This window comes from Pelecanus crispus, chromosome 3 (genome assembly GCF_030463565.1).
Source record: "Pelecanus crispus isolate bPelCri1 chromosome 3, bPelCri1.pri, whole genome shotgun sequence".
NCBI classification, from domain to species: Eukaryota; Metazoa; Chordata; class Aves; order Pelecaniformes; family Pelecanidae; genus Pelecanus; species Pelecanus crispus.
In genome coordinates this window covers 19,247,940-19,266,710 of record NC_134645.1, presented here as the reverse complement: position 1 = coordinate 19,266,710, position 18,771 = coordinate 19,247,940, and the positions used below count along the sequence as shown (strand labels likewise).

The window sequence follows — 18,771 nt, the reverse complement described above, 5'->3', positions numbered from 1 at the left end:
ATAACACCGCTTCCAGCTATAGAAACTTTCTTTTGCTTCAATAGAAAGCAGAATCTAGAAGAATGAATAATAATGGAATAGCATTAGGGCAGCAATGTTTTTAGCAACTTATGGTTCATCTCAGTACATTTCTGACTACTATTTACAAAGCAAATGGTAATATGGAGCTGTGAGATTTAGCATCAGCAAACAGGTTCCGTGTATGTTTCTATCCACCCAGAAGACAGCAATGTCCAAGTAACAGCGCGTAAAAAGCCTTCCCCCTGCTTTTCTTCCCTTTTTCACGAGACCATCCCATGTGGTCACAGTGTTAGTGCTACCCCACCTGGTTACTGCAAGCACTTAACTTGGAACTGCTCTGTGGGAAAGTAAGAGCTGATCTTCATTTGATCCTGCGCAGGACAGTCTCTTACTGACCAAAACAGAGAGCACACAAATCAGTGTAGCACATCTTCTACACAGCACCCCTACACTGACTTTCCATACCTCCTAGATACTATCATAGATCCAGAGCTGCACATTGGTGGGAGCTAGAATATTCTGGGGAACTGTTGCTACATCCTTGCCCTTTCCTTATGCAAGTTCACACGTCTGCTCTTGGCCATTGCCAGAGACAAAACACTGGGCTAGACAAACATCTAGTGTAATTCAGAACTGCCACTCTTGTGCAATTACTCTGACACAAACACCCAACTAAGTAATTTTGTAGTACTGGCATTAAAGCTGCAAACCACCCAAGTCTCTGAAGGTACCTTCTTAGAAAATTACTCATTTCAACCTTCAGTAAGTCTTGTGTTCACCTGTACTAGGTGCGATTAATGAACCTTGGGAAAAAACTCTTAGGGAAGAGGACATGTTCTCAAAGGGACAAATGTGGCTGTTGCTCAGCTCCAAGATCAAAACTCAAGTGGGTTCTTCCATTTTCTTTCCCCCAACACAACTAAATGGCCTACCAGTCCTTTCCCTTGAAATAATAATAAAACACATTTGTATTCAATGACTGAAAGACAAAGAGAAGATGGCAAATGTCAGCTGTAGCAGGGAATAAAGCTATTAATGGGATATATGCCTGGATCACTTGAAGGCAGGAGAGTGAGGCTAGGACCCAGGCACTTCTCTTCTGTGTACAAATCATTTACTCACATGTCTAATTCCCTCTTGCAGCTTTTGGTTCAGCACTGTTGTTTTACAACCCATGCTCTCCATTCAGTTTGACGTACACCCATGTCACAGTTTGCCTCTGGGAAGGATAAGCACTTTATACTAAGATTCTTGCATGATAACCTTTCTCTTTCTAATCTGGGTTCCAGTTTTAACTATTCTGATCTTGAGCGTTAGCTTCACATGAAGATGTAAAAGCTGTAGGAAATGAAGGCCGTTATTTTCATCAGTAGTACTGATGACCTGCAATGACAGTTTTTCACATTGCCTCAAATATTGAAGTAGTTCGTTTATAAAGACAAGATAAATGTTATGCCACTATTTTTTATTTACTATAATCAGTCAGCATCTGAAACAAATCCAACACACTTTGGAATGCTTTTTTTCAATAGGAATAAGTAACACAATACTAAGCTACAATTAATATCAAGGTTAGATAACACACTCTGGCATTAACAGTCCCTCCTTGAGTTGAGGAAGGTTAACTAAAGGTGGCACAATCTTGACAAATGCAGACAGGATTTTTGCACAGTATGTGCACACACAGACACCACTAAAGAAAATACTCCCCACTTCATAGTGCAGGCAGGCAAAAGCCAGACTTTTATTTAAGTTTAAAGTAACATATACTCACCTACATCACAGTATACTGCTTAGTTTATCACTTCTGCTTTGAATTCTGTGCTTTCATTTCACATGTCTACATTTTGCAATTGTGTACACACTGCAAAATTAACTTGGTATATCATTTAGCATCTGTGCATAACCTTTAGAGCTTAATGTTACAGTGAAATTGAAAGAAATCTTGAATTTTAAGGTTCTGAAAACAATCAATAAAATTCCACTGAAAAAAACCCAGTATAAATGTTTCTTGTAGTACAGTACTCTTAATTTTATGTCAGTGTCATTTTAATGCCATAGTTTTCAATTATTCACTGTATAAAGAGAAGCCTAGGGAAAAAAAATTATCTAAAATGCCATTCATAAGTCTGTTAAACTCTGATGATTTATGATATATGTACAGTATATAAATATATTTATGTATATATGTACATATATATTGGTTAACGTTTATTATAAATAGAACTGTGTCAACTTAAGCAGTATAAAAATAGCCACTTTCCTGGGAACATGCAAACACAGTATGCTCTCACTTAATCTATAAAACCCAAAACAACCAAAACCTTTAGCTCTGGTTTTCTATAAATATAAATTTTAATTGAAGACTTTCAGCTGATTTAACCATAAAGTAAGTTTTTCCAGTGAAGATATAAAATCTGTTTGATGTTGGCTATAATTAAGCTCAAACACAGTATATTTTGGGTTATTTACTTTCAAGTATTTTCCCCATGTGAGCTAAATCTAGACACACTGCTTTTTTTTCTTTTAAAGTAAAATATTATTCAGCTCTAAACACTAAAAGCCAAATTATAGGCAATCTGGCATGCTTGCTCTGCAGGGAAAAGGCTCTCCTCTACACCATTGCTATGTGGGAGGCTGTCCTAATATGGCTATTTGTGCTCCAGATCTTTTGTTCATTGCAAAGCATTATCAAGATTCCTGTATCATAGGTTCTTAAGGCCAGAAGAGAGAGTACTACAACCACTTAAGTCTCATCTTCTGCTCACTGAAATTCACTCTGAGGTCCCTGCATTCAGCACAGTGACTGGTAGCTGGACTAAAACACCTCTCCTGTTACAGCCAAAGAGGTTCCAGCTTCAGAAGTTGAGCAAGATCTTGACTTTTTAGCAACTTTTCCCAAGGGGAAAAAATTTCGGTTCCATCTGAACCAAATGTGACATTTTTCCTTTTTTCTTGCCATATGAAAAACTGAAAAATTGTTTTGCCCTGAAACATCCCCTTCTCCTCCAAAGTGCTCCGAGTACTAGTTAGAAAAGCAAAAGAAGAAAAAGGGGCTACGTTCAAAGATGACACTGTTTCTGTTCGTCTGCTTACCCATCAGCTCAGCAGAGAGCACACACTGGGTTGGACTATGGAAGAAGCAGTGCTGAGTCCTTCTTTTGCTGAACAGATTTCAACCATCTACTAGGAGAATGCCATAAGCACGACTGTGCCAATCATGGCACATGCTGACTCTTTTTCATTCCATTCCACATAGCTAAAAACACACTCCTCCCCATTTCAGAGGACAGAGGACTGACATGCAGCTGTCTCCCTTTCCTACAATGCCATCTCACCCAGTACTTTGAATTGGTCTCACTATCTCTCAGAGTTTACAAAAGTATTTCATACAAAGACAAACAGCATGGAAGACTCAAGGCACACTCTCTTCAGGACCACATTTTTCTTGTGATTAGGGGACCTTTTAAGGAAGTAGGGAATCTGAATGTAAATGGCCTGGGCAAAGGAGGGACCAGAGCCTTGTTTTTTCATTCCTAGAATTATTATTTGCACCTGCAAGTTACTGGGTAATGGAGGGATGATCTAGATACTACCCCCTCCAGCAGATCTATAGGTATTGCTCTGGAAACGTTTTCCAGATTAAGATATTTGGTGTGTTTGGATTAAATCTGTGACTACACTTCTGACAATCAAAAGTGCACATCCCCAAATTTGCTATGTCACCCAGCTGCAAGATGGGGTGTGCAACTAAATGAGTTGGATGTCAGTGAAGGCCTACTCTCCTAAAGATGTTGGATGAAGTTGCTTGTGCAAGCCTTTCTCTCTGGCACCTCTGAAAGTGGTACACCTAACTCCACATCCCTCAAGCAAAATGACCTAATGTTCCCAGCCACATCCTGCATTTTTTCCCTATTCCCCAGGGTGTCTCCCACATTTTTCCCAGAAGTCTTTTCTATGTCAGAAGTGATGAATCCTTGTTAAAGTAGCACAGTCTTCCAGCTTTTATATTTTTCAGAAAAAAAATATGAGGCATTCTATTTCTTATGGTAAGTAGCATAAATGCACCAAAACAATGGTATGGATACCCCTGTATTAATTGTTTAGAGAGCTGTCATTGGAAGTTGGGGAGTGGGAAGTCACAAAAGGCTCGTTTGCCTTCTGATCGTCCTTCATGGAGGCTGCTTGGTCTGAGATGGAAGAGAAGGAGAGCTGGTCATGTTCCATTATATGCACTTGGTCCTCTTCCTTGTCCTTCTTCACATAAAACAACTTCCTAAACTTTTTGAGCTCATGGAGTTCACAGAAAGTCTCGAGAACCACCAACATCGCAATAAGGCCCAGCAACAGATAACCTGGGCACAAAAAAAAAAAAAAATGAAGGTGTTTTAATTATTAGCAAATTAAGTGGGGCTGGAACAGTTTTATCTGTGTAACTTTTCCCACCCCTCCATCTCTGAATAGTATGTTAGTTTTCTTCATGACCCAGTTTCAGAGCTCTGTAACCCACTTTGGACTGTCAAGTGCTTTTTTCACTTTTTTTTCATTCTACAATAACAAGACCCCACATAACCAAAAAAAGTAACGCTAGTCGCTTTAATTCTGTTACAACTGTGCAAGGGAAAAATCTGTAAAGGCATTAAATGAAACAGAATACTAAAATTTACCACATGCACACTCCCCCTCTTACTTACAACCTTCATGATTAAGTGCTCTTCAAAAGATTTTTTCCCTTAATATTCCTACATGTTACAAACAGAAGTAAAAATATGGCAGCTTATTATGGTTACTTGTTGTTTGTACCAGTTTAGCAGAACAAATCACTTATATTTCATGAAAATTTTTGAATTATTTTTCTTTAAAATTATAAGATATCCAACACCCTGAAATGAGTGGAAAAACAAAGCAACTAGAAACGTGTACAAAACCAATAAAATCAAAATGAAAAATTACTGTAAAATTACTGCTGATATTTTAAAAACCTGACAAAGTTGCTATATCTGAAGACACCTTGAAGATTATTTGCAATGTTTTACTAACATACATAAACTATCCAAACTTGGAAGTGTTACTTAAATGATATTACTGATGACTTTGGTGGTGTAGTGACTCTGATTTTTAAAGGTAATAGTCAACTCTCAGACTGAGACTTTTGGAGATGGAGCTTTGTATGGTTAACAGCCTGCTGTGCTCTTTTTTTTTTTTTCCCTCCCCTTCTCCAAACATATGCATATAGAATTTGAGGGAAGGTGTTAAAATGAGCACTTCTCAATCTCAATGTTTCATTAGATCCCTGCTACTGATCATTACAATTTAATGAGGAGTATGACTACTTGAATATTTTATCATTTTGATGAGTAAATCAAGCAAAAGCTAAGTGTATAATTAGTACAACATGCTCATCCAAGGGCTGAACATTAAATGTGCTGAAAGAGCAACACAGATTAATTATTATAATCTACATATGGTAACTGTTCTGCTACCTAAAGGCATAAATATTTCACCTCTAGTTACAGATTATTCACTAGCAATAACACTCTCCTTTTCCTTCCAGGAGCACTGTTAAATCAATATTGCAATACCAGGTACTGACCTAAATCAGCACTACAGCTAACATTTATGAATTGTTTTTAAGCTTTATCTCATGACATCAAATGGGAGATACACATTAACACAAGGAAGAAGTGACAAAGCTATGCCAATTAAAAGGCATCTATAAATCTGCACTGAGAATTTTGTAATTATCTCTGAAACTCAGTCCAGCTGATCACCACTTGATTTAGAACAGGACATGTATTCTCCTAAAAATTCTTGAAAAGCCTGTAGCACTCATTAAGCATTTTCTGATGTAGATCTCCAAAACTTTTCTTGAAGAAAACTTAGGTTCACCAAGAAAATATTTTATACATCCTGTTCGGTTCCTTGATTTGTTCACATGAAAGGAAAAAGAATAATTTAAAAGTTATGACCTTAAAAACTGTTGAAATTAAATATTCTAAGGTCATAGCTTTGCCTAAAAGCTACTTTTTCCTTTTAGTATTTCCTGCAGTTTATTTCCTAAGTGTTCTAAAGTTTGAGAAAGCATAATTTGAGCCATAACATTTTCTTCTGATTTTCAGTTTTCAGAATGGCGAATTTTTACAATGGCTTTACTATGCATGACTTTCTCCATTCACTTCATCATTTAGCATCCCCAAATCAACTCTGCAGATCAACAGAGTAATAACTAAAAGCTACTGCTGGTAAGATAAACATGATGGGTAGAGGGGGAAATTTCCTGAAATGACAACAGGCCTGGCAGGAGAATAAAATAAAGTTTTCTGTTGGCTAGTTCAAGGCCCTGCTTCAAGGAATGAAAATTCAAGGCCCAATCTTTTTTTTTAGGTAAAACACAAAGCCAAGTTAAGGGACACTTTGCCTATGTTAAGATTGTTGGATCACGTACAGGAGCACAGACAAATGCATACCAGCCTAAGAAATGGACCTGACAGGAAAGATTTGTTTTGGCTGTTCAGATCTTTTAACCGGTGTATCTGATGAGCCATGACTGCGCAGACTGAAGCCGTACCAGAAACTGGGATGCTTCAAAACACCGTCACTGGAGAATATTGCCCTCAGCGCACAGACATGCAGAATGCCAACACAAAGATAATTTTCTTAGCTCTACTTTGATCAAATCACTGGTCACTGTGCCTCTCTTCTGCGTCAAACATAATTAAACAATTTAAATTTAACATTCATCATCTTGCTTTGCTATCATCTCGGTCCACTTGTCTCCTTTCGACAGCTGGTATGTACCAGTGCCAGCTTCAGCTATCTTCTGCTACAACTGGAGTCAGAAACTTTGCTGTTCTGCCTCAATTTCCATTGCTCCTCGATTCATGTCTGTCTACCTGTCATCTCACCTTATGAGATGACCTTAGGTTACAAGGATCATCTTCCTGGATCTGTGATGGACTGAAATCTTACCCCAAGATGCTCATAACCATTTTCATAACAGTAATGTGAGCATTTTTTTCTACTATTAATAAAAGACTAAGTAGCTACGGTTTAGTATTAGTCAGAAAATTGACCTTATTTAAAGGTTTCCTCTTTGCACAGCTGCCTGCAATGCCCAGTTTGCTAGCTGACAGTTCACAAAACAATCACCGTCCACAGAATGGAGATTTGGGTTTTTTTTAATAAAATGCCTTTTATTTAGCTGGTTAGTTTGACACTTACATGTAATTCCGATTTTATACAGCTCTCGGAACTTCTGATTGTAGCCTTCTCCTGGCACATAGTCTCCAAGGCCAATGGTGCTCAGGGAAATGAAACAAAAGTAAAAAGATTCCAAAAAATTCCAGTCATCTTCCAGAACAGAGAATATTGCTGCTGGGATTAAGAAGAAGCACGAGACAGTGATGAACCCAAGGACTATAGCATGGATGATTGCAACAACCTGCTTGGAGAAGCCCCAGCGGATGTGGAAATACAGTACAGGCCGCCTGGTGACATAAACAATGATGCGCTGTACCACTGCTGTCAGGAAAAGCAGTGTAAATGGGATCCCGATGGCTGAGTAGATAATGCAGAAGGCCTTTCCTCCATCAGATAAAGGCACTGTGTGTCCATAACCTGGAACAAAGCAAAGGAGGCATAGGTTGAGCTAAAGCTGGGAGCTCGCGTACAAATTTGATATTGGCGATATTATGTGAGGGGGAAAAAAAAAAAAAGCTTCACTATTGCTAATTCTGAATTCTGCTATTCTTGCCAAATGCCATTCAGAGGTCTGTTTTAAGGAGGCAAACAAAGCCTAAATACCAGCAATAAACAAGTAAAAATAAAATTAAATTTTGTATTTCAAAATTGTGAACGTAATTATATAAATGCTTATTTTGGAGAATGAAGTAATGCCTAGTCAGGAGTGGAAACACATGCCAGGAAATCTGTGTTTTATTCTGGGTTTTCCTGCTGACCTTTTTGTTTAGTTTTACAAAGTGATGTAACTTCTTTTACCCACCTTGTCAAGTGGAATAATCCATACTTCAGAAAAATGTTCCTACATCTACTTTGTAGTAAAACACGCTAAGACCTTTTGTGAAAATCATTTAAATTACATGGAAGTCTTATAATCAGCATTCCACACTATATACTTCCATGCTTCTGCAAGGTGTTTAGATGATAGTCCATCAAAGATATCTAAAAGCAGAACAAACATTTTCACAGCAAAGCTCCTGGGATCTAACCACTGTGGCTGGATTTTTGCCTAGTCTTTTACACACTAGAAGTATCAATAGTGATCTGTTCAGAGTGGAGGAGCATATCCACTGGTGTACAGGCTGATCATGGCCAGCAATCTCAATTCCACAAATATGTGCAATTACACTTGTACCCAGCACAAGCAGCCATGCTGCTGAAGCAGACTCTGCCGGACAGCCTAATTCTGAATGTAAATCATACACACAGAAAAGAACAGTAAATCCAGCATAAACCAGGAATGCTTTCTTCTGTTTGCCAACCAAAAAAAAAATTAGTATCTTGTTTTCATTGTGGCATGGAAGAAGAAATCTCTCGAAATCTAGTTTGGGCAGTCTTTACACTAATATCAAACCACGCAAGTGCAGACAGGCCCTATTAATTCTGTAGCCCCAAATCTGCCAGCTCATTTGGGCTACGTTAGTGCCGTACGATGAGACATTTTCCAGAGCTACTGCAAGTAGCTATGCTGAAGAGCCCAGGCAGAGCCCAGTGCATGCAGGGTTATGTTGCTTCTGATATCTGAACTGGGCTCACTCTGCACTCACCCAGTCTGCCCAGTGCAGCACTGGACCAGGCAGACTTGCCCTGACGGCTCGGGGGAACCTACTGCCTTCTCCCCTGTGAAACTGCCTGCCCTGCAAGCCCCTTCAGGTTTTATGTGAACACACGAGAGATTACCCCTCTACATTAATGAATTTAATAGTAGAAGCATCGCTCTTTTACATTTTCTAGCAGAGTAAGAAAAGGAAATGTTCTTTTTAAGAAGCATAGAGGCACTTCCAGACAATGAAAGATAGGCAAAACGTCTTAAGATTACAATGTACAAAGTCTTAGAGAAGAAACGCATGAGATGTAGTTTCTCTGTATTAGCTAACCCAACAGGAAACTTCAGTTGTATTTGAATTTTAATGACATTATGAATAATTTACCCAAGCTCAGTCTTTTGAACGCCAGAAAATGGTATTAATTAATGGCTTTTTTCTTGCTCACCTTCTGTTTGCTTTATCCGCTTTGAGATAAGAGAACTGGAACTGCACAAAGCATGCCAGACACAGCTGAATCAGGTTTATGAAGTTGCAGGGAAGGTTTCTCACCTTGTGTTCTACTCTGTCCCCAGTAATGCTGGACATTTGACTGGCATTTCTGACTACCACTGAGCTGACACTCTCTTGGCCCTGTCTATCAGAACCCCAGGATCTTGCCACTCAAGAGGTATCTGGGGATCCACCAGTGCAGATCCCATCACTTCGTATGTAAAACTACGACTAGTTTTGCTGTGTGCATGACTTAACATTTTATCCTCACTCATTTTCAAGTGCCTTTTTATTGCCCAGTTGCCTTGTGGCTCGTCCATCATCCTTACTGCCTTAAATAATTTTGTGTCTTCAGTAAACTTTGTTACCTCTCTCTTCCAGGTCATTTATGACTCTGTTGAACAGCACAAGCCCCATGCAGGCCTCCAAGGAACAACCCTTGTGACATTCCCCTACTCCAAGAACTAACCATTTTCTCCTACTCTGTTTTCTATCTTTCCCTATCTCACATCCATATGAGGACCAGCCCCAGTTGCTTACTTTTCCTGAAAGCATTTTGTGACAGACAATCAACTCCGAGTTTGGAAGAGAAGAAATGTATGTTTCAAGTAGATCGCAGGGTATCTAAAACTGACCCATGTGGCAACTGCAGTGCTCCATCACATCAAGGTGTCTTCAGTAAAGGAGAACTAGAGGTGTGTTATTTGAGTAAGATGCAGATCAGACCTCATCTGGACTAATCTACCTCATTCTGTATATCCACACTTAAAAAATGAATTCACACTGGAAGAAGAGCAGAGAAAGGTTACTGAAACCATCAGGGAAAAAGAGACTATTTTACAAGAGGAAGATAAAAGTGGTTGGGTTCCTCTGCACAGCTGAATGGAGGCTAAAAAGTGATATACTATCTCTCTGTTAATGCATCAGCATACAAGTACTACCAAGGGAAAAGAAATGCTTTAGATGAAGAATAATATTGCCACACAAACAAATAGCTTTGATGCAGCATGAATAAATTTGGTCTAGAAATTAGAAAAAGGTTTTTAAGCTTCAAAGAAGAGTTTTGGAGCAGCCATCCACTTTCAATACTGGGGAAAAAGCCCAGCTGTGTTTAAAATGGAGCCTAATGAAGCTCAGTAACTACAGATGGTGCAGTATCATGAGGCTATACATGACAAGCAGAAATTGAGTTCACAGACCTAGAAAGTTCCTTGCAAGCTCCAGGTTCCTAAATTTAACATATGTTTGCACTGTAGAATTAATCCCAGCTTTCATTAATTTGAACTCAAACATCTGTATCATGTGTACAAAAAAAAAAAAAAAGAATCCCTGACACATTGGTCAGTTCATTATGCACAGAGCAGGTTGATGGTAATTTAATTACAGCCTCTGCACTGACCCAGGCAGCAATCAGCTCATTTCTTGGTGAGAAGGGGTTCTGTTACCTCTCCAATACTTCTCTCATAATTCCTTCCTAATGACAGACATTATCCTTCTGGGTGCTAGACAGCATGCACCCAGACTCAGAAGAAAGTATACAATGAGAAAGACTTTACTACAGGAAAGTTTGCAACAAGTTTATATTAAACTGGGTGCTCAGACCAGCTTGCCTGGTTAACCCTTATGGAAATGTTCCCAATTCACAGAATTAGTTCAGGTACCTGAAGCAGATGCTACCTTCCGAGGTCTGTTCTGCCATTCTGGTGAGGTTGTCACATCACTTAAGGGATAGCTGAGGGGATTGTGTCTGCTCCTCAGCTGCTAACAATTACAGGAACTATAATGCTGAAGAGCATTGACAGTTTCAGACTGAGGAGAGAATATATGCTCCACTCAACCAGCAGCAGTAAGAGGATGACATCTTCCAAAAGCAATGTATAAGTGATCAATGCTTGCTTGCTACTCAGGATACAGACTCACTGCTTGGGAATGATTATATTGAAAAGCTTGAGCTAAAACAGTCACAATTTACGAGGCTATGGCAAGTGGGGATGAAAAAGATCCATAATTTCTTCCAGTATGAAACTGCTTTTATGTGACTTTTCCTAACGATGCCTATAATCTTAATCATCATTGTACAAAAGTCACTAAAAAACCCCAACACAGCCATACATTAAAAGAGAGGAAATGACGGATCTGAGGCAGGAGATACTCCATGTCTGCTTTCAGTCACTTGTGCTCTATTGTTTCCCATCTCTGCTTCTGCACCTGTTTGTAGTTTCTTTGTACTGTAACCTCCTTAGGGAAATTCCCTTCTACAATCCCTCTGTAAAGGGCCTAACACATACTAGTTCTACATAAATGACAGATAATAAAATGTATGCCAATTTGCCTTTTTCAGTGGAAACTACCATGCTCAGAAGCATTACAATTGCAATCCTAAGGTATGCTTTTTGTTATGAGAAAAGATGCTCACAAAAAGGGGACTACTTATGAAGACATTTCTTTATTCTATCAAGGAGACTTGCTATGGGTGACTAGAATTAAATTGCCCCTGTAGCATATCTCATAACTGTATTACTGATTAGGAAAACAGACAAGATTTACTGAATGCTGTGTTTTCAGATGTATAATGCAAATATCAGATAACAATCACCTGTTTAAAAGCACTGACCTTTGAAAAAAACAAACTCTCAGATAACCTGCCCAAACTCAGAAGCAAAAGTGACACCAGAGAAAAGGATATTACTCACATATAATCCCTTCTATTATCTATTCATACGTTAGAGATACCATTCCTTCAAAAAGGCTCACAGAAAAAAAAAAAAAAAAGCATGCAAGACCAGCAGGATTTGCCAAATTAAATAAGATCAAGACTCCATCTAGCTCAGTGTCTTGAGACAGACCATATTTGATTGATCATACAAAGAGCAAAGCCCACAAGATGCAGACAGTTGGGTTTCAGTTCTGTTCACATATGGGGATTTATTCCTTAAAAGTCATTTACTCTCTTATGACTTGGAAGACTTCTATACTGTTACAAGTTTACATAAATATACAAAATGTCTTTACCTGTTCTGATGTAATTTTGACTGTCATCATAGTCTACAAAAGTGCTTATTTTAAAAAATAATTGGTGCTGTGAGTAATACAGGTCAATTATGTGTTCAACAAAATATTTACTATTCAATTTACTGTGTTTCAAGTTAGTCTTTTGCTCTTATTGCTTTCTAAAAAGGCTTGGTCATGACTCTATACTTTTCAGTGGTTTGTATCCCTCTTGTGCAAGTCCCTCTTTTGTTTTCTTTTCTGTCTTACCTGTGTCTAATTGTTCCTGTTAGATCACTTTGTAGAGAAATAGGCAGAACTGATCATCATACTCCAGGTAAGATATATTTTCTCCCTCCATTATTATATACCATCACGCTTTGTTTTGCAGAGTCTCTAGGTAGCTTACAACAATGTCCAACTCGTAACAGCCTATGTCAAACTCAGTATTGCGTACGAGCATTTCACACTACTCTTCCATCCTCTGTTAGCTTGGCAGTTGTTGGCACTGGGTGTTTTCTCCTTTGATCTTTCTCAGATACTGCCTTGACCAATCTAAACAGTTCTGTATCATCACTGCTTTGTCTCTTCATAGATCAGTCCCTCCTGTATCTCACCAATTGGTCTCCTCTCTGGTAAGAAACAGTGGCCACCTTACAGGTCTTTCAGGACCCTGAATTGAGCATTAAGTGCCAGACTGCAGAGGTGCTGCAATTCTGTGTTGTGATAACCCAGCCTAGACTCCCACACAGAAGTCCCCAGAGGCTGCCCTGAAGGGTGGATGTTTGAAAGTTGTAAAGGGATCTGACATCAGGTGAGGCAAGCAACAGGCAAACAGAGGCGCCACAGCCCTTGGAAAGTTTCCCCCAGACAGCCTCGCCTAGCTATGGTGATGAAGCCTGGAAAGTGTGTATGCAGGCTGCAGCACTGGCTCTTTCTCGAGCCCCTCTGTTACACTTCCAGGACATTGGCTGTCCGTGATTGCTCTCATGGGCTGGTCCCATGAATGGGGACCACCATCCACAGCATTAAAGCTCACTCCTCTCCCTTCATGAATTAAACAGCCAATGGTTTTGCGTTGTCTGTTTTCTTCTGCGAGGTGCTCTTCTCCCTCTTTTCTACCACAGGTTTTGTCAAGACACTGCTCCCTCCAGTCCCCTTAGCCCTGGGTGACCTGTTGCAACACCACCAGCCCTATGTGGCACCACCGAGCTTCTCAGGGCAGGGAGGGGGTTATCTTCAGTGCATCCAGTGTCCTCCCTGACATGCCCATTGAGATGGCAGAGTCATAACGCCCAACCCCAGTGTGGCAGCACAACACGACAAACGTGCTTATCCCTTTGCTGGTTTGAGTCAGTGTCCCTGAAGAGAAGTCAGCCCTTTAAGTCTGTTCATAGCACATGATTCACTTCATCTATTGGGATGTTTTGAGACTATCTATTAAAGTTATGCAAAAATCTTTCATTCATCCCAAGCGTAACATGACTCACTGGAATATGATGATAAGGAAGGTCAATGATAATATTTACACAATATCTACACTGTTATTTTTATAAACCTTTGACATTTTCCACTGTTTAACAGTGAAATACATCCTTCTTCATAACTGATCTATTATCTTCTACGATGAAAAGGAAATGTCAGATGATGGTAGATCCATGTGGTAAGAGAGATTACAAGTAAGCCTCAAGTATTTTTTCTATTGCAAGGAAGAGCATAGTAGCAACTAAAGCGATCAGAAACTTGCCTTACAGAGTTCAAACCAACAACATTATGATTGAAGTGGCCTGTTAGGAAGTTTATGTAAAGTACAGCAGCTGTGTGGGCCATAAATTTGCAGGCAAAAGGCCACCAACCATACAGAACAAATTATGAGAAGATATGCTATATTATGCAGCATAACTACATATGCCAAAGCATCTGCTCAGAATCAAATTCTTTCAGAAAAGGTATTGTGTTTTTTCTGCTTCTATAGGGTGTGCACTGGGAAGGACCAGCTTTAAATATGGCTAGTAGGCAGGTAGTTAACCAGCCTTTTAGCACACCATTGCACATAAGCCTTTCTTCCCTGCAATACAGATAGAAAAAAGAATGTAAAGGACCATAAACAGACATGAAAACTGGTCCATAGCTAAAAATGTGCAAAACAGTAGCACTGTGTGGCTAGAAAAGACTTTTCAGAACTCTTAGTCAGAGGTTTGAGACACAGCAATACCATTAAAACAAGACATTACAACAGAGTTGTATGTTAAAAAGGGGTAAAAATTAAAAGTTCACCAATACAGTTTTGTTAAACAAACCTGAGAACTTTGATTTCCAGCCAGGCTGAAATAAGCTACCCTACATGGCAGAAAGGAGGAAAAATTCCACTACAACAGGAATTTTTAAGCAGAGGAAATCCATTTGGATGTTATATTTTGCTACCACCTCAGTTGAGCTAATGGAACTGGTTTTGTGTGCATTGGAGGAGGGAGGTGCTGTAAACTGAATTGATGAAATTCTCTGGGGTTTAAAAAAAAAAAAAAGAGGGAAAGGGAGGAGGAGGAGATTTGTTTGAAACCTCATTCATTGCACTAATAAAAGCTTAGGGCACAGCCCTCAAAGAGTTGCATCGGCCTAATTAGGGAGGTGATCAAGGGTGTGACAGAAACCTCTTAAACCAGTTCTGCCACTAAAGAAAACATTCATTAGGTTTATCCTCCCACAGCACCAGTAAGGGTGATTTAAACTTCCAGCTGAGGTGATTTAGTATGGTGCTATTCCAGCTTCCTTCAATAATAATATATTCCTCAAACCTCACTAGAATAAAAGTGGTAAAAACATATTTAATCAATTAAATTAATCAGGAGGATTAGATCTGCTCCATAATGATTTCTCACCTAATCACTTCTCAGAATAGAATTGTTTTGTTTTGCCAGTTTCTAGTGTCAAGGGACTTCTTTGGGAGGTGGGCTGGGGGAAGATTCCAACACACTGATTTGCGTGTATCTACTAATGGTACATGGTTTCAGTTCCTTCTGAGACTGTACTTCGCTGCCATGAGTTATCAAAGCCGAAGACTGCTAGTTTTTCAAAATCAATGCCCTGCTAGCTAGGTTTGGAGTTGCCTTGGAAAGGACCAGGTTCATATAATCAGCTCACAAATGTCATCTGCTGCACCAAGAAAGGCTGAAATGGCTTTGAACACAGTCAGTTTAGTAATAAGGTTGTATGAGTAATTTGGCTGGCTGTCAGCAACATCTGAAGCCAAGAAACAAACCAATGTCATGGATATATTGGCTTCTATGTTCAAAGCCAATTTCAAAACCAATTTCTACCAGAACAGCTGTACATCAGAACATTTGTATCTTGCAAAGCATGTAAAGTCTGCCACATCTGTTCCTGCACAGAAAGCAATAGTTACCTGCCCAAAGATACCAAGTTAGAAACTGCATCCACAGGTGCTGGGAAAAGGGGGTGCTGATGAATGAAACTGGGAAAAATGTTTCTATGAGGAGAAGGGATATTCCCACACTATTTATGTGAATACAAGGAGATAAACAGCTTGCTTTATGGTCTTATATTTGGCATTGTTTAAACTGCCCAAGAATTTGTACCAGTGCTGGCAAAACACTGATGTTCAGTTCCTGTTCTGAATAATATGATCTGGGTCAGCCTAAATAACTGGTGTGACAGTGGATATAGCTACATATTGACATATAACACATCCACATTCAGAAAGCATGGCGAATGTTAATCAAAAATAAACAAGCAAACAAACCCAACATCTCATGCTGGGAGCAGAAGGAGTAATGATTCCAATTTCCTACGGAGTATGTTCTCAGGCCTCTGAAAAGTTATCCCCTTTCCTGCAAGAAGCCCAATCCTAACTCCATGCCTTCTCTGGGAGTCCCACATCAAGAGACAGCAAAAGCTCTTACTGGCCTGGACCTACGCACAGGGTGGCACTTCTGGTAGAAAATCACTTCTATAGAAATAAAATAAATAATTACCTGTATAAAAATGCATTTAAAAATTCAGTATTTAACAAATTTTAAATAAAAGTAATAAACATTTAGAGCTTAAATAAATAAATATTTAAAACTAAACTAAAACTCGTATGGAAGTATTTCATATTCTGTGATATTTATCGTGGGATATATGTTTATATTCTTTTCAGTTACTGTATACTTATTGTGCTACCAAAACAGAATAAAAATATTTCCTTGCCCTCAAAATGTACAACTTCAGTATAAAATATAAGGCAGCCAGTGAACACAAAGGGAAAGGTGGAAAAGAATGAGATGATACTGAGCAGTGTGCGACACAACAGCATCCATACGCCACCTGCATCATCGCTACTCAACCTACCCTTTCCGGTATTTGTATACATCGATGAGCTCCCCCCGAGCCTTCTCTTCTCCAGGCTAAGCAGTCCCAGTCTCTCCCACCCCTCATAGGAGAGATGCTCCAGTCCCTATATCATCTTAGTGGCCCTTCGCTGGACTCTCTCCAGCGGCTCCGTATCTTTCTTGCACTGGGGCTCCCAGAACTGGACCCAGCACTCCAGGTGTGGCCTCACCAGTACTGAATCTCTACCCAGAAGAGGAAGGATCACCTCCCTCGACCTGCTGGCAACACTCCTAATGCAGCCCAGGATACCATTAGCCCTCTTTGCTGCCAGGGCATGTTGCTGGCTCTTCTTCGACCACTAATTATGCAAGGAAAATTGAAAGTCCATTAGGCCTTTTCAGTTGGGACCAGAATAAAACCATATGTAGTGTACCTATTTATTTTCTTAACTACAGAAAAATTACAGTACCATTTGTTTATAATAAGAACTCCTATATCTTTTTTGCTATTACAAGTCCACTTACAATTTTCTAGAGCGATACATGCTGTCCCCTTCTGCAGCTTAGCAGTCCTGGGAACTCCCAAGTTCCAAAACCCATTTTATAAATCCAAAATTATGGCATGGAAATCCTTACATTATTCATGTTTACCATTAACCCATTTCTATAATCTCCAAGGAATACTCTTTTTCTTTCCAGCTAGGAAATACATTAAGATGGTTGTTGCCTTTGTTCCAACCCAGCTGCTGATGCTGGAAAATTGTCTGTTCAAGAAGTTTCTGTACCCTGTTACTACATTAAGATTGCTGTGCACCTTTATATATAAATGAGAGTTACAGGAAGTGGGAATATTGATACTGTGGCCTAGCTATGTCTATCCAATTCCATTTTTTTTTCTGCACCAATTATGCAGCAGGAGGAACTGCTGTCACCTTAAATATCCAGGACAAATGACAATAAAGCACAAATAACCTTTTAGTTCTTTTTTCAAATTCTGATACACTTTCATATGAATTATTATAAATATTTTCTCTCATGTAGAGACTAAAATATAGACATGTCTTTTCAAACTAGGAAAAAACACACCTTCCTGAAGACTGAAACACCTTCTTTGTTCCATCTGTGAGTTAGCTGCTTTTGTGATCCACAAACACTAATACAAAAATGCATGTTAAAACCATTTTTCCATCAAATTCAAGTGACAAAACATAAAGTAGTACAAGTACCCTGTTGTCATTTCAATCAGCAAGAGAAAAGCTGCAGTCAGTGCAGGGGGACCCCTGGAAATTATATTTATAGATGGTAATTTTCAATTTAAAAAATATAATCATTTTTGATACTCTTCATGTCCCACAGAGGCAGTAGGAGAAATTACAAGATGTCACGATGAAGAAAATGTTTTTGTGTTGTTGGGCTTGTCAGCAGAACTAGTCCTTTAAAACGTGAAAATAGTTTGCTTGCAACAGGAGCTGAGATCTTATTCTGAAATCTCATCTGAATGTAATGAAAAAAAGCAACATTTGACCATATTACTGAAAAGATCAAGTATCTGCCAATTCCTGCCCACAACCGGGGAGGGGGGAAGAATTGCATCATCACCTTCTTTACATCAGTATTACAACACAGTAAATGTGGATCCGTAGAATGGAATACTTGGTAGCATGGACCTAAATTCATCATTATATTTAGGGAAGCCAAGGTTTACTTCAGATTTGCTCTACTCTGTTCACAAAGACTGGATGCCCAGTAATAGCTGAGCTGTGCTTTGCTGCTCTCCAAGAGTGCGTGTTGCAGGTTGTTCAATTGAAAAGAAGTCCCATCTGCACACTCCAGAACTGCTCCACAACTGTGAACCAAAAGTGGGAAGTGGGAACGATCAGGAGATTTGTTTCAGCAGTGCACTCTTGATCTGAACCAAAACACTACTGCAGGGCCAAGAAATCTGGCAGACTTCAGCTGCTGGGGGTACACAAGAAGTTAGGAGGGGATACAGCTGGGACAGCTGACCCCAACTGACCAAAGGGATATTCCATATCATATGAAGTCATGCTCAGCATATAAAGCTGGGGGACAAGCTGGCCAGGGGGCAAGCTGCTGGGGAACTGGCTGGGCATCAGTCAGCAGGTGGCGAGCAATTGCGTTGTGCATCACTTGTT

The 18,771-nt window shown here is 39.4% G+C and overlaps 1 protein-coding gene across 1 annotated transcript in view; it reads right to left on the bottom strand.

The window, feature by feature from the left end:
- Nucleotides 1-4,064: 4,064 nt before the first annotated feature.
- Nucleotides 4,065-18,771, bottom strand: part of KCNK1 (potassium two pore domain channel subfamily K member 1) — a 31,942-nt gene continuing 17,235 nt past the window's right edge. The window contains exons 2-3 of the mRNA XM_075708003.1: nt 7,243-7,638; nt 4,065-4,376 (exon numbers count right to left, since the gene is read on the bottom strand). Coding sequence (XP_075564118.1) covers nt 4,117-4,376; nt 7,243-7,638 — 656 coding nt within the window. The 3' untranslated portion in view covers nt 4,065-4,116. The remainder of the gene's footprint in view (nt 4,377-7,242; nt 7,639-18,771) is intronic.